The following is a 23,595-nucleotide window of genomic DNA, read 5'->3' as shown; positions in this document are numbered from 1 at the left end:
CAGAAATTAACAATGTTTGTTCAAGTGATAGTGATTGTGAAACACTCTAATTCTAAGTTGTTTACAATAGTATTCAGAATACTGGTACTCCCAACAGGACCTCAAGCCCATGTTCACCTCTGCATACATTCCAAAGGTACTGTAAGCACCAGAGGAACTGAAAAGCATGACATCCTCTGCCATCATGTAAACCCCACATCTGGAAAGCATATTCTGAATACATGCATTCCCAATTCCCTGGTATACACAATCCCCCCTGCATATAACTATAGTAAATATGATATTTATTCTCATCCTGTGTTGTTTATTTCTGATTTGATAGATTTACGGGGTGATAATAATTTGGAGTAAATATCTTTGAAACCAGATTCAAACAACTGGTCGCATAGGCACAGATCTTTCACTTCTGAGCTCTTGCCCTGGCCTGTTCTGTTCACTTTCAGAAAGATTTGGATCAACCTGTTTAAATCTACGTAGCAACAATGCATCCCAATAACTTTCCCTTCACCTGCACACCCAAGGAATGCCTTCCCCAGACTCATTTGCAATCTTTTTTTCTTTACTGTATTTAGCACTGTCATTGTGAGCTATGAATACTGCAGGTGATAACAAGCCAGCATAACCTATTGGGCTGCACTCATGTATTGCAATGTTACACACTAATCCTGCCATTTCTGGCATGTATCATCGAGTCTCTGATAATGAGAATGGATGAAAACTTCCTTCATATATTGAAGTGACATCAGCAGTTCCACCGGCTGCTGGTTGTTCTTTTATGTTGTGAGAAAGTGCCATAGAAAGAAAGACTATAATAGCAAAGGTTCAGCAATCCTGTTACCTTGAGAAAATCACCCGTCTGAGTTAACACTCTGAAAGTATATATGAATTTACCCTCACCAGCAAATTCCAATAGAAAGTATAGCATAGCCCAATCCAGCTCAAGAATTACCAAAGGAGTGGATACAATTTCCTTTCAACACCACAGTAATTACACAAAATGACTGTGTTGTTACAATACAACTTCACGTTTAATTACAGAATTGTTGACAGCTGCTGTCATTTTTAACTACACTGTATTTACATCTGCGATTGTTAATTTACAATGTAAAAAACCTTGAAGCCACACGTGGAATTACATTACAAATGTCTTACTTTAAACGATAGTCTTATATGTGCGAGATAATATTTGTGTTTCTGACCAGCTGTCTCTTTGCAAGGCTAGTGGCCCCTGTGGTCTGTCATGATGTGTTGTGGGAGGCATCTAGTGGTGTGCTGCCTGTTCAAGGCTCTTCAGTCTGGGAAGCATGCAGCGTTCGCCCTGCTCTTCACCTGGGTCTGGTCGTTCCTCCCCTCTTCGGTCTTGTGAGTAGGTCCAGGAGAGCCTGAACCTGAACTGTGCCCCCGCCAGGCACTGGCAGGACTGGAAGAGCCAGTTACTACTTCTTGTTCTTCATCAAGCTGCCGTAAAAAACATTACAATAAACAAATATTCCCATAGATTATATTTTTCAACTACTAAAAACGCACAGCTTTCAGTCATGGAATAGATTAATTTGTAATAAAGGCACAATTTAACATAAGTGTTATATATTGCACTGCACTGCCCCCTTTCTACAGAAACTTAGATGTGTCAGATTCTGCTTCACTGCTCTAAACATTCTGCACTGGTTGTTCAGAACACCTCGGGATGGGGTGAAAAATAATTCAAAACACAAGTCTGAGTTCAATATCCCACTGTTTTATTGAAGTAGAAAAATAGCTTCAGGTGGTATTAACGCTACACAGTCCAACAGGAAAACCAACAGGTTGAAGACGGCACACTGGTTGTTTCATCTGAGGAATATATTCCAGCTGTTTATTTCGTTGCATTCTCTCTGGCCCTAACTTTCTTCATTCCTTTCTTGTTGTGCTTCTTAGCAAAACGCATGTTCTTCAGGAATTTGGGATCCACCTGAAAAGACAAACATGGCATTAACAGTGTTTGCAAACTATTGGGCAGGTGACTGAAAAAAAAAGCCTGTTCCCATTTAAAACATTTATCATAAATAAGATCATTACATTATAGTGAAATGGGAAAAATGTCAAAGCATTTCTTTCAATACATAGTACATTAAAATTTTGCTGTCACAGGCTTTTTCTTGAGATTTTATAACTACCACAAGCCAGCCATCTAAAAATGCAAAGAAATCACCCTTTATGGATTAAGTCTGAGGAAAAGCTTCAGCCTCCAGGAGTGTTGATTCATTACGTTGAAGACATTAAGAAATAAGTTTACAGTGGCATTGTGTAAATGTATAACTCCTTACTGTATTCTAAAAGTGCGATTATGTTATGATTATATAATAAACAGCCTTATTTTAAAGTTACTAAACGAGAGCCATTACAAGACAGGCATGTCCAAAAGTTAGAAGGTATGACCAGGAAGACCACAAAAAAATATGCAAGTATAAAGTTAGCTTACTTTCCCCAACTGCAATAACCAAATATCAAAATCAACTGTGTTTTAATAAACAGAATAACTTAGTAGCTTATGCATAAGGCATGCTGTGTGAAAGCAATTCTATCAATCAGCAAGCAAAATGTTAAATTTGAGCTCAGTTTTTCACTTTGTCCTTAAATAAACCAGGACTTCATACAACCCTATGTGCCTAAACTGGGAATAACCCCTGTGTAGTACAAAATGTTTTCATACTTAATATATAATTGATGCCCAGTGCTCGAAAGTTGACATCACACAAATGCGAGTGTGTTTTGTATGCGTCTTTAAAGTGAGCGTTAGTAATATACTCCACTTACACCCTTCAAGGACTCGTATCTCTGGGACGTTGGCTTCTTGATGCCATTCCTGTGAGCTTTGCGGGCTGGGGAAAGACGTAACGTGAACATATGTTGTTTGGCACCAAAAGCAATTTTTAAAACAGTAAGTTAGTTGGTATCAATATATTATAATGCAGGTACGTTTTGGAAATGTACACTTACCCTGGTTGTGGCTGGTGTGATTCTTGGACTTTGCCATTTTCTAGTTTTGCTTAAGAGAGAAGCGTCTGGTTAGTACAATAATCAAAACAACCAATTCGGAGTTTCCATTCTATACAGCGGTACTGGTACGTGCACTTCTTAAATAACCCGACAGTACTATTTTAAACATCTTCCACAACGCTTTATTTTTGCTAATTAAACGTCTCCGTAATCACACTGGCGTATACCTCGAAAGTGTAAGCACTAAAACCAAAAAAAAAAGTTAGAATATGGACAATGAAAAACAAAACATAAATAGGTATAGATATTCTTTTTCTATCGCAACCCAAATCCAAACATGGTATTCAAATATGAATGGTAGCCTACAGCGAAATTATCACTGCCCGTTGAAAAACACATGAGAAATAAACAAAGTAGGTCTGTTTTTTTATGTTCAATTTACAATCGAGTAGTTTTGGTGGGCTTTAACTGCGATTACTCTGCTTTCAGACTTTCGTTTGTGATGGTTAAATCAGAGGATTGCTACAGATAGATAATTTAATTATGGACACACTCTGTACCTTCCACCTAAGCAGAGCCTCAACCGGAAAAGAAAGGACGGCTGCAAAGAAACATGGGAATATACAGATACGGAACGACATCTAAAACCCTCCCCACTCAACTCGGTTACATACAATACATAGTTCTGGTTCCACTGCAAAAGATTGTATATATATTTTTTCTTCTAATCAACATTATGTTTAATAATTTCAGACACAACATTTTTAAAATGTGCTATATAAACTCAGTCTTACGATATTCCCGTAATTGCATGATACACAGCAAAAAGGCAGTATATAATATAATTAAAAATATAATTAAACACCAAACCCTGTTTAAAATAGTTAAGAAATAATTGATAGACTGCAGACTTAATTTAATTAATACAAATGGACTTCAAAGAGTCCATACCAAAATTATTCTCAAAACAGTAGAAAGTTTTGAGAATAAAGTCCATTATCGTGGATCTAAATTATTACAATATAACATTTAAACTGTTGGCATTTAGCTTCTGAATTATACTTGTTATGAAAACAACAACATAAATAGTGAGGCCAGAAATTAATATCAGTACTTATGTGATCTGTGTCACCGTAGCCTGCAAAATGCATACATTTTTATTGCTGTTAAAATTCTGTACAAGAAGTGTATCTAAATACACCACTTGAGGGCGCTTGGACAGTTTGCTTTCAATGTACCAGATAAGACAGCCCATTGCAACTGCAGTAGCACATTGAAACAGCCATGCCCTGATCTCAGGGAAACATGCTTCTCCTGACTATAATGGCAATGGTGGTTTGGTGCACGAAGGCAGATTGAGTAATGGAAAAGGGCTGGTCATGGCAGTGTGAAACTGTGCAAGATCCTGTGCTATGTGGCCTGTATGATCAGGATACGTAAACAGACACATTGTACCATAGGGGGGATTGCAGATCCACAGGCAGACATCACCCTGGGCTCAGAATTCCAGGCTAGTGCACACCCAGAAGACTACTGTTAGGGCTAATAGCATGCCAGACTTTAATTTGTGCAGTCAACCCTTCCCACTGATGTACAGCTCAAACTATCTGCAAACGTTTTTTTTTTTTTGTTTCATAAAACAGAATATTTTTTTAACAGTGATCTGTAAGAGTTTTGTTTACTTGTCTATTACACTAAGTTTAAGTAGTTGGAGCTAACAAAATAATTCAACAAATCAAAGCCGTTTTATACTTCCATTAGCAAGACAAATCAGAAACACTTGTTAAAGCACGCATGTTTTTTTTTTTTTTTCAAACATGATATCTAGCACTACTTTTTAGTTAATGGACACTCACTTTCTCTCCCTTATTCTATTAACTATTTTGTTAGCTATAATCAGTTTAAGATGTATTGTTTCTAATATAATCAGATCATGCTTAATGAAAAGAGAGCACACTTCACGCTGGTCTGTTATCCTGTGCTACTGGGAAGCAGATTCAGTGGGGAGATGCAGTAACACCAGTGGAGTGTGTATGGGAGCTGTGTCTCTCTTGAGTCGAATAACCATGATGTCACATTTTCAGCGACCTCCATGGATTCAGTTATACTCAAGTATGAAGTCACTGCACCATGCTGTCATGAGTGGATTTAAATTACATTAGATGCATTTAGTACAGTAACTGAAACGCTCTTCCTTTGAAGCTCAGATCACTACTAAGCAGCTTTCATCAGTGAACTGGGTGACCGAGCTTGCTGAGGATTCTCACTCTAAGAGGCTCAGTTACTTAGAACATGTATTGTTGCACAGCAGGGACACCCCTGCAAAGTTTACCATATAATAAGTCAATTTTGCAGTTTTCCATGCTTTTACTGTGCTTAGCTATGCTTTTTGTTGTGGTATAACCAACTGACACCATATTACAATACCTGTTATGAAATTAAAACTGTGTAACACATCAATACAGGATAGCTTTGTTTTATCGAACTTTAAAATGATACACAATGAAATAAAACACTTCGAAATAATACCACCTATGTAGCTCCTAAAATAAAAAATTTTCCTGAATGGACACATCGACATATTAATAACAACAAAAATACCAATCCTGCATACTAAAGGAGTCCCTTATATACATTTGTTATGAAATGCTATTATAAAAACTGTGATGAGTCACAATGCATTGTCACCTGTAATGTGTTATTTATATTATTGTTGGGGATAGGAACATCCACATTTCTTTGAAGTAAGCTTTAGGTTTGATATGATTTCTGTTGGTTGAATCTGATATTGATACAAAGAATGCCTTAGTTGCGAGGCCTGAAACATTATTTCCATGACATATAAGTAAACAAGATCTTGTCCTATGCAACCGTATTATCTTAGAAGGCGTGCACTGCCGAAGTGACCATGGGGTAAACAGTGTGATATCTCATCTGGAGTGTTTGATGCACTCCTGCCTTAGTGGATAGGGTATCTTTAGTAAAGGAGTGTTGTGACTTTTAGTAACACTTGAGATGCTGCTGTGGAGAATAGGTTATTTATTTTAGACATCATTTAAGTATTAGTCATTTATAAATGCCACTATTATGTATTTTATAGAAACTGCTACAGAAATGGCTACATTTTGTATAATGAGTGAAAATGAAATCAGGAACAATGATGGGTCAGGCAGGTGCTCAGGTGGGAGTCTCTGCTGCAATACTCTGGTATCTCCAGTAGGTGTCAGTACTCGTCAGTGGTTTTTGAAATAGCCCTGTGATGTGGAAGGAATTAAAAGTGGGAAATACTGGTCTTCAATGCTTCATAGAAAAACAGCTCTTTCACATTTTGATAATGTAGGTAAAGTGTTGCCAAACCACAAAGATTTGTTTTTAGAACTTTTGTTCAGTCCTCATAAGACTGCAACATGTATGTACCCTAGCCCACCTATTAATATAACCTTCATAACCACCCATTTGAATATCTATCTATCTATCTATCTATCTAGTGTGTGTGTGTGTGTGTGTGTGTATACACATATATATATATACACACACACACACACACTGATACACTCAGGTGTGATATAAAACTACTGTATCACCTTTCTTACTCATGGTGTATGTGTCAGAACCATATAAAACACCTATTACAAAAAATATCTTAAGCAACAAATATTTGTTAAAGTCAGATGGGTCCTGCTAAAAGTTTTATAGTTTCACAGAGTGATTCAAATCACCTTCCTCATTATATAAAACAACCATACATTTTCCCATCTTGTGTGATAATGACCACAGGTGAGCCTTTAGGAAAGATGGCCCTTTCTTTATAGCCTTTGATATTTGCATCACACATTGTGAAAAATTTAAATAATACTGCATACTACAAGTAACTTTTAGAAAAGACAAATAAAAAAATAATTTTAAAACCATGAGCTGTACATAGAAGTTTTTTTTTATTTATGTACAGTAGTTAATGGTTGCTACTACTCTATAAAGCGCACCATTTGGTGTCTGAATATAGTCCATCCATTATCTGTAACTGTTAATCCTATACAGGGTCATGTGAGCCAGCGCCTAACCTGGCAGACATATGGCACAAGGTGAGACTACACCCTGGATGGGATACCAGTCCATCACAGAGCAACTATGGGGCATTTTAGATAGGCCAGTCCACCAAGACTTTGGATTGCTGGAGGAAACCCATACGAACACAGTGAGAAAATGCACACCTCCACACAGGCAGACCCCTGAGGCCAGAATCAAACCCAGGACCCTGGAGCTGTGAGGCAGCAGCGCTAATCAACACGCCACCGTGCCACCCGCTGAATTTATTAATTTATTTACCCTGGTTTTTCTCCCCAATTTGGTATGCCCAAATATCTATCCTGAGCTCACCGCTCACACCCTCCCCCCCCTCCACGGCCGACTCAGGGAACGGAGGCTAGAGCATGTGTCCTCCGAAATGCGCTCCTTCAATCCGTCAATGCGCTGCGGATCCACATCAAGGCCACCACATTGAGCGCCTCTGCTGAAAGCGAAACTCGAGAGACCTGTAATTGCTGTTATTTTAAATAAGATTGTGCTGTGTTACTTCCTCCATCCACCTAAATACATCTGTGCTCTTTTAAATGTGTCCCTGATTACTTTGATTATAAGTGGAATGCGACTATATATTTCTTTGCAAATACTTTTTTTTCATCTGGCTGGATCTATTTAAAAAAATCATTTATTAGAATGATGTATTCAAATAATATAATATAAAGCAGAAATGAAAGGTAATATGAAGTAATTTAAGTAAGATTAGAGACATATTTCCAGTCATTATTTGTATTAGAGAGAAGAGAAATTAAATAGAGCACATTTGCAATCCATTTCAAAACACTGATTTGTTTGATGGCCCCAAGCTGTTTTTAAAGTTCTTCCCCTGCTGGTCTTGTTTTTATATTGTTGAGAAATCAACCCAGGGTAACATGTAACACTGGAGACCACTAACAACCCTGCTGGCAGGCCTTTTAGATTGCAAAAAAGATTATGAGTTTATTTACATATACAACATCAGCAATGGAAATGGCCTTTAGCTTATCAGAAGACATGAGAATTTTGAGTTCAGTCCATTTCATGCACCATGAAAGTGGTACAAGCAACAAACAGATGTTCCTCTTCAGTACTTTTTTAAATGTCAGTCTCTGCACTCTCCTTTAAGCTGTGAATGGATGATATTCCACACATTCCTCCAGGGGGTTGCCTAATCTTGTTGAAAAGTTTCAGACAACTTTAGCAGCCACCTTTGGGTCTTGGTGATACAGTGTGCTTAATATTCAGCAATACAGGGACTCCACCTGCTTTCTCCCAAAGCGTTACTCCTGACCTCAAGGACCACGCTGCTGTGCTGTTCAGTTTCCCACCCAATCACCTGTGGTTTGACTTCTTTCACTTCCACAATTTTACTATTTAACAACAGTCGTCTGTGTTTGTTCTACGGTCATTTTACAAAAATTAAATCCCCATGTAATTGCATTTCATTGAGAAAGTTTCTTTCTGATGTCTGTGCTTAAACCTCAGCTTCCACATGACCAGGTACCCCCCCCCCCCCTGTGTAAAATAAAAAGTAAATCCGCCAGAAGGGTATTCACTGGCATTACAGGATTTTCGAAGCCTCAGTGAGCAGTCTGCTATGAAATGTTTTTCTTTCTAAGTCTCTGATTGCGTGAGGACACAAAGCAGATATAGAAGGCCTGTGATTAGCTTCCAATGGTCCAATGGAATGAACATCTTTGGTAATGAAGTGCACTCTTTCTCTTTCTCTCTATCTGTCGTTATCTTTCTCGTTTGCTCACTGCAGGGTTATGTCACATTTCACTGATACTCAGACAGTATTATGCAAATGCTTCGACACACTGTCATGCCTATCTGCAGACAAAGAGTTGATATATTCTACACATTCGACAAACAAACCTGCTAATTCTGTAACCAACCAGCCGAGTGCTACTGCATCAGCATGCTACTGGAATAGGTGCTTTGACAAACAGGTGTGCTTTTTTATTAATAGAACAGTGAGCTAGTCCATTCACAAACAGGAGGTAGATTTTTACATTCGCATACGAGTGGGCTAGTCTGCTTTGAACATCAGCGACATTGCACTGAAGTGCCATAAGGCTTTTTAATTGAAATTTTTTTTCACTGGCAACAGATATCGCGATTAATAATCCAGCATTTCTTACTGCATGCTTTTGGATGTTGCTAGGATGTCTGGGAAGAGTCTTTTTTTGAATGTTAGCATTTTCTCAGCTATAGGGTTACATCAGTTCTTGCCACATATGGAATGAAATAATGATGTACTTTATCTGTGTACCATTGGTACCAAAAGACTGCACTCTATTACTGCCGCTGTCGCCCAAGCAAATGAGGTGCAGATGTTGCATCCAGACTGAACATAGATACAAAATGTATGGCAAAAACAGATCCATCCCCACCCACACTTTATACTGTAATTACAGCCACTGTACCCACAAAGTAACGCTGAAATGAAAAATACAGCTTTCAGTATTCTGTAGGGTTGTGACACATGGCATGGGGCAGACAAGGCATGGATCATGTTTAATATACATGGGTTCTTTTAGGGCTCTGATAGGTTTCTTATGTTGTGTATATAAAAAATATAAACCGCCGGTGATTCCACAGATGAGAAAGCTGGTAAGGGCTTTTCAAAGACAGACTTTGTTAAACATCTTGTTTCAGCAGATTGCTCCAATTCCTACTCCTAAGCTTCCCTGTGTTCACATACTCACCCATACCCAGCTCTGCACGTCAAGCCTGTTAACAGGCAGTGTTGTGATGAGGCTTCAGATCTTCACAACACAGCAGAGTTTCATTACCCTACAATGTGAAACCTCACTGCAAAGTGTGAAAGAATTTAGGAATTCAATGTTTTCTTTTTTTTTGGGGGGGGGGGGGTATTGTTAGTCTAAAGCCTCTTTTTATGTTTTAATCTTGTGCTTTACAGAACACCTATAAAGACAAGCTTTAATAAAAAAGATCGTCCTGTTTAAAAAGCACACACATTTGATAACCAACTACACAGATGGTTCTATCGGTTTTTATTTTAATTGTAACTTTTATTCGTTTTCAAGTTCCTCCTTCAAGATGAGGTGTGGTAGCCACAGAGTTAGGGACAGTATGAGTAGAGTATGCATGTGTTGTAACAAGCACTCGTGGATACCTGCAGGCAAGCTAGTTACTACAGTGTAGAATGAGCAAAAAAAAAAAAAAAAAAAAAGAAGAATAGATGAAGAGCTTTTGTGTTTTAATGCCTTTCCATTGGCTGGCAGAGGAAGTGAATGAAATCTCAGCGACCTGGATTGCTGCCAGCTGTCACTGTGCATCAGGAGCTCGAGTCACCGAGACCTCTGAAGGCATCCAGCAAGATCTGCAGCAAGAGATGAGTCACTCGCAGAGCCCTGCCGGTGTGTGGGTTGGCTGCCGACTGCCTAAACGAGGGCGCACTGTCAGCTGGCAGTGTGTCTGCTTCAGTGGCTCTGGAAAGGGATCATTGATACACCTTGGTTTTATTTTTTCTCAGCATTGTTCCACACTACAGTGTACAGTGTGCTGCTTTTGACAGGGTTTGTGCTGAACCGTCGAGGGAGATTGACTGATTTCTGGGTTAGTTTTGGAATAGCTTGCTTACCAACATTTATTTCTTACACTGTAATATACACTAATGCAAAAAAAGGGTTATTGGTTATTTTCTGGATAACACGGATAACTTGTTTTGTACCTTATTTATCCAAAATAGCATTAGGACCAGCTTTGCATGAGTATTCAATGAGAAAAGACTCGATGCACTGGATACAATAACAGGAAAAGGGAAAACGTATCTAAGTTTAAAAAACATGTATTTTTGTCCATCTTATCAGTCTGGCCACGTTAGGCTCTGGTAATAAACTTTATTTGATCATTGAACACCACTGGGCATTTTTTTTGTTGTTGCCCCAAATGATAAGGTGTAGTGTTATCATTATAGTCCACTAATAGCTGCCATAAAGCAGCAGCCACCCCTTATCACTCGTCTCTCTGTGGGGATATGTGCTCTGATTAGGACATTAGCCACGGTATGTCAGAACAACAGCTTAAAAGAGGGCTGGAGAAATGTTACTGCACAATCAGTGTATGTTATGTAAGATTGCCATGGTGACTCATGGATCGTGTCACAGAAAAAAAAAAACGACAGGCTTGTTTTTAGATCAATGCACTGAGATCTCTCGTCTCAGGGATGGCTGGGGGTACATTATGGGACCTGCTCTCTGTCAGCTTGTGCTGTACTGGTGTGTATTATTATACTGACCTTGTGAAGGTTATGTCCAGTATTACCTTACAGAGGAATCAGAGCAAGCCAGATTTAACACTTTTGTTTCTTTTTTAAAACATGGGTTTAAATCAGTTGGCTTTTTTAAAATTTATTTTTATAAAACTGCACACATTTTTCATTTTTTTAAGTAAGAAATAGTAATATAACTACAGCTCTGTTAAGGATGGTCAAATATCCCAAAACTACTTTCTTCACTAGACTTTTCTAAAATGGACTACTCAGGAGCCAGATGTTATGAAAACATGACATTAAATGAAAGCATTCTGTTTTTTGTGTGTTGTGTTGTTTTTGTAAATGACTCTTCCTACCTGTATAATACTGTTGAAGACTATTATTGTTCGGGACAAGAAACAAGACAACTCGTTCTTTTTTTCTCCTTACCGTTTACTCCAGAGCCTTGGCAGAATCTGGGTTAAACTAAGTGACAGTAACAGTGAAATGAAGTCATCTTCCTTTCAGCTGAGTTTGAACAGTGCGGATTCATGGGATTATCAAATTGTTTGAAATGAGCAGCTATGAGATAATAATGAAACGGCCAGACAGTTTCCCTGATTTGGCTTGTTGCCAGTCTGCAATGCACTGTGGTTCTGAAAGTAAATATGCTTTAATTGCTGTAATTATAGCCCTGATGTCCTTAGGAATGATAGAGGAGTAACCAGCCTTTATGCACACACAGTACAAGTCAGACATCCGTACAGCACACTTTTGTGCAAACTCAACATGTACTTTAAAAGCTACACCTCCCTGTTGTGAGTTAGGTTTAATTAAAACTTTAATACATCTTTCATCTGCCTTACACTTGGGTTAACCCAGGTCCCAGTGACCCACCTTGGGATGTGGGTTGACATGCTTTGACCTGGGTTGAGCGGGACAGTATGCTTGACGGCCGTTCGTGAGATGACACAATAACAAACAGCCACGCCTGCGGTGAAAGTTTCACTTCAGCAAGGCACGTTTCTGTCTATTTGGTTTAGTCAGATTTGTGTTGCTTGAGACACACCATGAGCCAGATTGCAGCAGGGATGAAGGAACATTTGTTCAAATAAACATTTGGGCGGACAGTTCAATCCAGAGATGCTTGGATAGAACCCTCAGTAACAAGCTGCTTCCAGGGCATTGATACGCGTATTGTGCACTTGCGTCTGTCACCCAGGTCAACCCTGTGTTATCAAAAGCAGTGTGAAATCACCCCTTATGAAATGAAAATATTTTTAAATATATTGAGAAATATAATGTAGCATATTACAAAATGTTTTATACAATATATGCCAATATATTTAAATATATTTTCGTTACCTAAGAGGAATACCCGGTCTGCATAACACCGGGTCTTGTCGGGGTAGGTTCTGACCCATGTAGAAAGGGGCTTAAGAGCAGAACAAGGAGCGTATATCGGGCTTATGTCTTCGTATGTGATTACGTCACCTACCAGCCCTGCTGCTGCCTTTCCCTGTGCACACTACAATATATATATATATATATATATATATATATATATATATATATATATATATATATATATATATAGAAATTAATATGTATTTTTTTACAATTCTGTCTGGCAAATCAGTGGACTTGTATTGGAATACAACACGCAAAAAAAAAAGGTTGTCATCTAAAAGAAGTGTTTACCAATTTGAGCAGTGCAATGTGTTGGCGCGGCATCTGCTTTGTTTTCTTGCAAAAAGGACTGTTTTATTTTCATCTAACAGAGGAGCTGCATTCCTCCTTGTCCTCATTGCATCCTTCTATGTGGTCATGTAATGCTTGATTTAGAACAAGCCTGCAATTGCCCACTTGGCTTTAAGAGTCACACTGTTTACAGGAAGTTCCAGCAGAGATTGGGGGGGGGTTGGAGAAACCACTAGGAAGTACCAGATTATTTACTGGAGATTAGAGGATGTGAGATCCTGTCACAACACTGAGGGTTTCATATAGCCTGCTATTTTAATCATATTGTTGCCAGTAGTGCGGAAGGCTTAACTCTGTATGCTGGATTTAGTCTGCATATATCCTGTTACACAGGTTGCAAGCCAAAGATCATCTAGAGTCATACAACAAAAAAACACTTCAGCTATTCTGCTTTAACCCTCGGGTGTCCAACTCCACCCATTTCCTTTCCACCACCGAAGGGCCTGGACTGGGTTAATCATTCAATTCGTTTCAGTGCCAGGGGTAAAACGATAAGCTAATGTCACGATACGATATGTATCACGATATGCAGGTCATGCTGCGTTATGCATCACATAACAAGGGACAGACCTGATGGGCTACTATCATGCACAATAAAATCAAATGATAATTTAATGATGAACTATTTTGTTAAAAGACAAATATTAAATGAGTTAGGGAGAGTATCTATTCATCATACCAATTAAGAAACCCACTTATTCTTCCAAGAATCACTTGGTGAACTGCAAGAAGCTATGCTATTCTTTTAGTCTTGCATCACAATATATTTGCCTCTATTGCAATACGATATATCACGTAATATCACAATTCATCAGTTACACCAGCAACGTGGTCCAAAGCAGCAGTTGATAACAGCCTAAGGTTTTGTGTGCGTAAGGAAATTAGATTAATTACATTTACCTAATGTTCAAAATGTGCCAAACCATTCAAATTATTAACACAAAACAAAGGTAACACACTGCCAATCAGCTTTTCTAAACAAGCTTTTGAACAGCCTACACAGATTGAGATGCCAGTTCAGAAATACACTGTTTACTCTATTGCTTTAAATAATTGTAATTACTTTGCATGCGTTGTATTTGTGTATCTTTTGAATGATGAAACTATACTGCAGTATAATGCGTTTTTTAGGTCAGTGGATAACATCACATGACACATACTGTTTTGTGTAACTTGGGCAAACAGCCTATAGCATAAAAATGCATGACAGAATAATAACAGGATAAAACCTGTATATCTGTGTTACACAGGCAACGCACAACGGCATCACTATGTATATCTTATTATTGACCAGGAGACAACATGAGGGAAGTCTTTGAGCTAATGAACCAGGTGCACAGATAGCTTTTAGTGGAAGTGTTTGTTTTACAATCAGTAGACAGCAGATATGCTTCACTATCAGTAAGACTGCTGGAACAAGTTTTCATCTAGCTAAGATTCTGCAAGATGTATGATTTGATGGAATGACTGGTATTCCCTTTTTTTATCTATGGATTCCTGCAATGAAGTGGTTTGAATGAAGTGAAATAGATAAACTCTTTGGATAATGCCTTCATTCAATATGTATTTAATGTATTGGTCTCAAACCCTGCCGATTTGACCCTGTGATTTTCAGCCTCTTCCAGGAAGGGTGACTCATATTTAAAACCATCCATCTACACTGTCTTGATTACAATGTTCTGTTCTCTTCTACTCACAGCCAACGCTCACAAGGAGCTTGTGGGCTGCATAGATCTAAATATGGACTGTTTTGTGCATTACCACAATTTGAATTTGCAGCAGAAGAACTAGATGCAAAAACTGTGGAAGGAACAAACTGTTTCATGAAGAAAATACCCAAACACTAAGGCAGAATCTGTTTGACAACCACATTAGGTTATATTTTAATGCTGTAAAATGAAGGCATGATGTGGGGTATCTAATTCCTGTTTGATGTGCAGATGTAATGATTCCCCCCCCATGTATTCCAGTTGACTCCCTGGAGTTCTTTTTTAATTATCTACACAGTGTTGGGTCTTAAAGCTCCCACTGTAAAACCCCTAAGCCTGTTGAGACCTGTGAGAGGGATAAGAACTCCACCGCTGTTTAGATCCTTAAACCCTCTTGTTTGGGAACACCAGTCGGAGCTGATGAGATTCAAATCTTGTTGATGTAGAAAACAAACCAATACAAGAACAATATTAAGATCTAAATGCGTTCCTCTTATCATTAACAGAGTGACGATATTTGTCCCGTTTGGAATAAGTGATGCAGGCATGCGCTATGTATAAACAAACAATCAAAAGAAATGGGTAATTCATGTTTGTTTTTTTTTATCATTAGTGAACCTCGCAATATAACACTAAGCTGTTAAATGCACTTAGCTTAGCTCTCGCTAGATGGCATCATCAAGCATCACTGCTCCCCCGGGTTGACTCAGAGCAAAGGAATTTTGTAAAGGGGCTTACAATGTTCCTAGCATACACTGCTAAATTCAATAGTTACAATATTTTAAAAAAAATATGCAAATCGAATCTTTTTGCATATTTTTGCCTCTAAAAGTTGTTTTTCCTTCTGAAGTTGTTTTCGTATATGATCAGGATAGTAGGCCCAGCACATACCTCTGGCTTGAACTAGATAATCAGGTGACATAAACACCTGGGAGACAACAGCAACAGCCATGACTTCGAGCACAGTAATGTTCAAACTATACTTAATTTTGTAACTAGATTTTTCATTGTTTTCGTTTCATATTTTTAATACACGTTTTAATTTGCTGTTGTGTGTGCATACCAATATCTCAACTAAAAGATTGATGTCCGCTGAGCTTGAGACTTGATCCCTTTAGACAAGGAGCAGAGGCAGTGGTGTAAAAGCCCACACTAAAGCTGAAGGCTTGTACAGATCTGACTCTCCAATGCAGAAACATAAATTCAATCAAAACAACTATTCTGAATATGAAGAGTTAATATTGTTTCACAGCAACAGAAAGGAGAGAGCTGGTTTGACACCAGTGTTTGATCATGCTTTTGTTCAGAGGCTGGAAACACATAATTATTCCAGTAACAGGCATTAGCCAAACCAACTGTACTTTCACTATTCATTTACCTGGGCCATTCACTGTTATTTCATTGTGCACATGGTTGCATTGTTTTTCATTTCAGGAAGATAGGGTGTAAAAACGTCTTCTGCAACCATACAGTATAGTATACAGTTAACAGAGCCTATTGTAAAAATAACATTTGTAGTAAAATTGACTGCAAAAGAATCCAGTGGGTTATTGACAGTAATATGCCTTATAGCTCTGTTTAACTGTTTGAGATGTGTCGTAATCAAAAGCTGGACAATGCAGTCTGGGAAACCGAGATGGGTTTCAGAGAAGCATTATCTTTCTTTCCTTTACTCTTCCGCAGCTATCTGCATAAACTTGACATGCCAGGGTCACATAACTCTGCAGCATTTCGTGTGCTCCTGCAGAAAAGCCAAGTGATAAAAACAGCTTTGTGCTTTCTAATTTTGCTGTGTTGAAAGCTACTCCCCAAATACACGCACACTCACACAGACACGCTGGTTAGTTTAACTAGCTATTCTGTATCTCAGTCATCAAGAACCAATAAAAATAAATAAATAAAAGAAAAATCCAGCATAAAAAAAAACAAAATCAAACCCCCAGGCTAGGGAGAAGCACGTTAGTTCTACCCTGAGCAAATGCTGAGAGGCTGACAGCTTTGATGGTTTTAGCGCATCAGTGAAAGCTGAAGTGTGCACAGGAAAGATTAGTGCTCCCTTTGATCATTCCCGTTGTAGCACATTCATTGAAATAGTGTTGCTGATTAGAGGAAAGGAAAGAGCTGTTTTCATTCAGCTGCATCCACCTCTGTTTATCATTCATCTAAAGAAAGTGAGTCTGCCGTGGGGAGAGGCTCCATAAACAGCATACATTTATTACTCCATTGATTGCTCCAGCATGAATGGAGCACCGAGGAAGGTCACATGACCAGAGTAAGCTCTGCAGCAGCAGAGGCAGTGGGAGCCGGGTGGCAGCAGCAGCATCACTTGGAGTGTAGCCCAATGTCATTATGTACCAATCAAGTTTCTGGATTTGTGACAAGAAGCCTACCCAGCTACAGATAAGATGGCTTAACAGGAACTAGATCTAACCGGTTTTTGCCTGGGAGGGATGCCATTGTCAGGGCAGTGGAGTGCAGTGTGACAGAAGAAAACAGATTTCTTACACATATTTGTCCTGGAAAAGATCTTTTTTTTGTTTTGTTTTGTTTTTATGTCATTCTTGAATAACACTGGACTTAAAGGTGCACCTTCCCTTTTGAGGAACTGATAACAAAAATAAAAACACAAGCTGGTGAATTATAGTATTTTATAGATTCTGTGTCCTGTTCTGCCAAATGCAGGATTTGCATGCCAAATCTCTCAATGTTTTTGCTGTCATGAAACACCCTGCGACATAGTGGTGTTTAACAGCACTGGGTGTAGTTCCATCACTGGTAAAGGTGCTCCTCCACCTTATCTAAAGCTGTGATTATATATTACAACCTCCCAGTCAGACTAACATACACATTTCCAAGAGCCAAGAGCGCATTATAAATATGTCTCAGGGAATGAAATATCACTTGGATTTCAGCTTGTATACAGAAAAGAATCTGTCCCAAGCTGCCCTCGCACCCACCACAGAGTACCACAATTCTTTTTTACAGTAGGAAGTAAAAGAAACATAGACAAACATTAGGTTTGTTAATGACCGACTGGATCAAGCTGTTTCCTGCAGTAGCTTTAACATATCTGCACCTAATGTAGTTCATATAAACCTGCCTGGTTTTGTGAGTTTTAAGTTAATTTCTCATTTAAAAAAAAAAAAATAAATAAATAAAACAATATATATAATAGTATGTTTCAGCATGTCAGTTAGTCTAGACTAGACTAGATAGTAGGTAGAATTAAAGTGTCGTTTTTAGAGTGAGCTTTTTGATAACTTTATTATCACCACTTTCCTTTGCAGCAAGGTGCACTTAATACATCAAAACTTAATTAGTTTAGCTGCTTTATTTCTGACAGGGAGTTGAAGACTATTATTTGGATAATATGGTGTTCTTTCTTTTTATTGGATGTTCGTAAGAGCCTGTCTGAGACTGATCTTGTCAGTGTATAATAATGTATTACAAAAGCTTATAAAAAGCCCTTATAAAAGCTAACATGGTATTTTTTTCAGTTTGCATCATGCATTTAACTTAGCTTTCCCTAGTTTGCCATGTTTATCAACATGCTACCATAGCTTTGTATTCTTTACAGTGCTTACCCAAGCCTTACCATGCTGTCACTATGACGTATTGTACCTTACTATGTTTTTACTACAGGAACTTTTATGTTACCCTTCGCTAACATGTTTCGCAAATGCATTTTTAGACCCTGTAAGAAACTTTTGTATTTCTTCAGAAACTTTTTATTTCTATTATGTGAACTTCTGACTACAGGGCTTAAGTAGTTTATATATGTACATAACTGGGGTTGAAGCAGTGATGGCCAAAGACACAATATTGATCAAAGATAATATGAAATATGTATAGAATAAAGGAATGCATAACCTCATATCCACACAATGATGAATTATTGGTTGAAGGTTCTGAGCCCTGTATATCAGAATAACGCTGGACTACTCAGATGAGCTTTATATATGCTGAATTGTATAAAGACTAAAGGCCCATTTTAAAAGTGGACCCTACTTTTAAGATTAATTTAAAATGAACAAGATAAACCTATACAAGAGAAATTAAAAACAAAAAAACAAAAACTGAATTGCCAGAATGTAACATGAGAAGAAAATGGGTTTGCTTGCTAATGTAACAGTATAACTGTCTTTCCTGCACTCTAATTGAGCCTATAACACAATATGCAGCTGCTAGTACAAAGCATGATATCAGCACATAAGAAAAAACATATCCTGTTCAGAGCCACCGTTCTCGTGAGATTAGATTCTTAGAATTGCACAGAGAAACGACTGTTTATTAGAGAAATCTGGGGCATCTGAAATACAAATCATGCAGCTATACATTTAACTAAAAGACAAAACATCCTGTTTTCAAGCGATATGTTCCATCTTGGTAAAGAGCTACAATACAAGAATAACAATCCTTTACAAGTTAAACATGCCAGATGACTGTCCCACAACCTAAATTATGTGCAGCAGTACTGTCAACTATAAATTTCCTTTTGTTATAAGGAGGCAAACCTGGTACTGTGATGTGGGGATAAACATCTGGACAATCTGTGGTCTTCTGTAGGTATGCAAGCCATGCAAGGCAAAATTCAAAGTAGGCATATGCAAGGGTGAGATTCAGGTGTGCTTACAATATTAAAAACAAAATGGCCAAAGTAGAATAATGTGCTTCAATAACCTTAATCTCATGTACAGGCCGGATATTCAGCCCTGCCTCTCCCTTGCATGACTCATGACTTTGTCTTAAGACAAGGAGTACCATGACTGCTAGTGATGAGAGAAAACACAAGTCAGTCTGAAATACTGAATTACATTACTGAGAAACAGATACTCGTACAACTGGTTTAGCGCCTCCTATAATATGTATTGTGAAACTTAAAATATAAACATGAATTGCTTTGTATTGGTTGGTGACTGATGTTCCTGATACTGCAAGGGTGTCGGGTGGTTGAAACAATTCAACATTTGTTCATATGCCTTAAGGAATTAAATAAAAAGCTTTTCAAGAGAAATTAAGTTCGTAAGTTATTTGTTCTGTGTGTGTGTGTTTGTAAAGAACTCTGGGCCCTAGATTTTTGCTCAGATGTCTGTAAATAGTTCTAAACTTTTTTTAAAGCAGTTGGGGAAATAAATCAAGAATAACAAACCTTGTTATCGTTATTTCTCAACCACATTTGGTAAAAAGGGCACCAAAATGGAAGAAGCTACCTAAATATTTTCTGGTTGTAATGCAGATGCCTTAACTGGATTTCTAGTAACAGATACCAGGTGTTTAAAAGCATCTCTCTGGAATCAGCCACACAGGACCACTGCTATCACATATCTACCTGCTTCTGCTATTATTGTTTTCAGACACCACAGACCTCACCTTTTTCAGCTTGGAAGAGGCCAACATGACTCACACAACTCTTGTTATAGCTCCTTAATCTGGGATCCAATATCCTCCACCCACTCAGACAATTATACAGTAAGTGTGAAAAATTAATCCAATGCAAACTTCCCCTTCCTACTCATCATACAAATAGCTAACTTCCGTTAATTCTCCTCAAAATCTGTCAAAGTCAGCATTATGAGCGGGAGAGAGACTGGCAGGTACAGCACAGTACAGTACAGCACAGCACAGTACAAATCCTCCATCTGCTGTCAGCAGCACTGGCATATCTAATTAAAGGAGTGTGGATTTGCACGGTTTCACATTGGTGAGTCACTGGAAATTTGTAGAAAAAGAAGCTTTGATTGATTTTGGTCCCACTCTGTACATATCCTGATGTTCTGTGGGAAGACGACTAGCAGTGTTTATGGGAACTGTTGGGGCTGAAAGGTCATGTATACCAAATGTGATCACAGCACAGTGAGTGGTAGCCATGCGTCGACAGGTGTTAAGTTGCTGGGGTGGGGAGATGTGACTTTAAGTTAGGCTTTTCCTGTAACGCCTCATACCAGAAACAATTGGTGTTGATGGTTTTATCAGCTTTGACACAATTCATGCACAGTGCAAAGTTCAACCACTGATTTTTACTGAATAGTTCTGTAGTCTTTGCTGCTTCTAGTAAGATAGAACCAAGGGCCAGAACCCTTTCTCATGAATGATATCCAATGCCTGACTGACTGGACTCGCGGCACTCAAATAAAGAGCATACTGGAAGATGAGCACAGCTTCTGTTAGAACGTGTTTTTAATATGCCTTGTTTTTGTTACCTTACCATAGAATTCGGTGAGTGTAGTGTCACCAGCCCAACCTTTTTTTGTTAAGGGTTAAGAAAAAAGAACCGAATGCTTGTTTCCCTTGCAGCTAGATTACTATATTAGGGTTTTTGCATTTTTCCTGTCGAGGTATTAAGTTATTAAACTATTCCCGGCTGTAGTCCAAAATATAGGATATTTGCATGGTTTTAATTATTTGAGTATTTGTTCTGTGGTTGCTTGGGACTTAATGGTGCGATTTTTCTCTAAGATAGTCATAGTTTTCAATGTCAGTTTTAATTTCCGGTTAAATACCGCCTATGCCTTCCTGCTGACTTATTCACCAACGTACATATGTAATTCTATATCTAACCGGCTGTATCTACTGAAAGAGTCAATGAGCCGAAAGTAAAACATCTGAGCTTTGGGAAGGCAGGTTTAAATTAAAGTCAACTCCAGCTGATGCGTGTAAACTGGAAACCCTGGACATCAGGATTTTACAAGTTCAAAAAGCATTTTGAAGTTAGGGTAGCATCTGCTCTCAAAACCTCAATTGTCAAGTACAGCCACACGTGAAGATATTTGATGAGGCAGGACACAGGGTGCATTTGCTTTTTCATTTCACTCTCTGTCAGGTGCGATTCATTTTTGTAACTCCTTTGCTGTTCAAGGTTGGAGAAGGAGGACCAGCTTCTGTTGAGCAGCAGCTTCCCTCAGTAAAAACGGCCCTTTACTCTAGATCCTGGGCTTGTCAAGAGGGAGGCTATTTTATAGCAACTACAGGGTAGATGGAATTTACTTTTGTGGATTTGTGAGTTTGGCTAAAAGGACCCAAATTAGAGACAACCTGCCCGTGTTGACCATGATTAATCAGCAATACAATGTAGATAGTACAGAAATGATTCTTTTTAATCAATATCCAAAACCTGGTAACACTTTGCATTAAGTGTCTAGCATGTGGTTAACACTGTAAATCCATCTCAGGGTCTGATAAGAATGATTTAAAAAAAAAAAAAACGGTTTACATTGTCGTAATACATGGCTTGTTATCTGTTATTCTGTACATGTAGCCAAACTGAAATGCCAGGGTCAGCCAGACCAGAACTAAACTGGCCTCAAATTCAGTGTATTTTACCATGCTTAATGCATTGCTTTAGAGTTAATGCAAGTTAACATAGCACTGGCTGTAAATGTACAATAGTACTTCATGTTGGATCAATGCACACAGTATCTATCTTTGTTAATGAGTGTCCTCATAAGCCTTTGAAAATTCTTGACATTCAAACTGTAAACTGTTCCATGACCACATTTTCTTTTTCCTGAATGAAATCTTCATGTATCCACTGTTTGCTACATTTGAAGCTAGAAACCAAATTAGATTTAGATGGTTTAAATGCAGAGGCGGGGATTAAGAATTACTGAACGCCTGTCATGTGGCTGCATGAAAACACAATCCATTCAGTACTGACTAATTGGATAACACGCCCAACACGATAATTATATATTTGTTTATAGGAACAAAAGAAAAGAACTGTGAGAAAGCAGAAAAGAATGACATGTTCTATAAAACTGAGCAGGCTGGGAAATGACCTGCTTTCGAAGTGTGAGAACCTTCCTCGCGACCGACAAAGCCATACGTTTTCTGATCTGACATTTTCGCAGTGTAGTCAAGACCAAACGTACCGAGAACAAGACCAAGACCGAGACCAATATATTTTTGTTGTGCCCAACCTTACAAACTAAATTAATTTTTGCTGGAAGAATAGCAGCAATGATAATAATAACTATTTATTTTTTGAAAGCTATTTTTCTTTTAATAAACAAAAAAAAATCAACAAATGTAACAACTGAAAAATGTGTTCAATTGACTTTTTCCTGTTCCAATCAATTCACCTAGGAATACACACCCTGAAAAGGTGTATGAAAACATTTACTGCAACAGCGGAAGCTGCACTTAGCTTCGGGAACTTCCCATTCTCAGCTTGAATAGAAGGATGTTTTTACTTTAAATGCCTAGAAAAATGAATATGGAATTATCTTTACAAATATGATCCTGTATTTACTGATCACTGTCATGTCAGTAAAACCAATTGGGGCATTAACATTAATGACCTTCACAATTAACATTTTAATAAAACAATTTGTTTTTTTTGGCTACAAACTTAAAATTATGTTCCAAACATGCGCACTCTCTCTCTCTCTCTCTCTCTCTCTCTCTCTCTCTCTCTCTCTCTCTCTCGTGTGATGGTAGCTCCTTTTTAATAGTACAACATTTTTACACGTTTTTTTTATACCTTGTGTATCTTTATCTTTGACTTATATAACATGACACACAGACCCTGGTTGTAATAATAACTGACGTTTATTCAAGAAACCACGAGCCTGTTCGCTAGATAAAACAGCTATACACATGTAAAAAAATGGCTTACCTTGAAAAAGAAGTTCCCCGCAATTCTGTCACCTTTGTGTTACAATGCTTGCATTTTGCCGTCCGTTTATTATTATGCTCATCAATTTCAAAATTGATGTAGGCAAACTGAATGGCGGCGCCTGCTGCGATGACAGTTCTGGTCATAGAGAAGAGAAACTTGCGAGGTCTGAATTTGTTATGGAAACTGTCAGTAGAAACTTATGCGTATGAAAGAAAAACGCACGACGGTTATATATAGTAGCTGTTTTA

General features: G+C 38.2%; 1 protein-coding gene across 1 annotated transcript; it reads right to left on the bottom strand.

Moving 5' to 3' along the window:
- Positions 1-1,722: 1,722 nt before the first annotated feature.
- On the bottom strand, positions 1,723-3,600 carry LOC121297698 (60S ribosomal protein L29-like). The gene is made up of 4 exons (XM_041224143.1): positions 3,540-3,600; positions 2,980-3,028; positions 2,797-2,861; positions 1,723-1,951 (listed from the first exon to the last, which is right to left on the bottom strand). The coding sequence occupies exons 2-4, from the start codon at positions 3,014-3,016 to the stop codon at positions 1,856-1,858; spliced, it is 198 nt and encodes a 65-aa protein (XP_041080077.1). The 5' UTR covers positions 3,017-3,028; positions 3,540-3,600; the 3' UTR covers positions 1,723-1,855.
- Positions 3,601-23,595: the final 19,995 nt, after the last annotated feature.

Source organism: Polyodon spathula, chromosome 23, assembly GCF_017654505.1.
Source record: "Polyodon spathula isolate WHYD16114869_AA chromosome 23, ASM1765450v1, whole genome shotgun sequence".
In the NCBI taxonomy this organism is placed as follows: domain Eukaryota; kingdom Metazoa; phylum Chordata; class Actinopteri; order Acipenseriformes; family Polyodontidae; genus Polyodon; species Polyodon spathula.
This window is presented reverse-complemented; position numbering and strand designations above follow the sequence as displayed.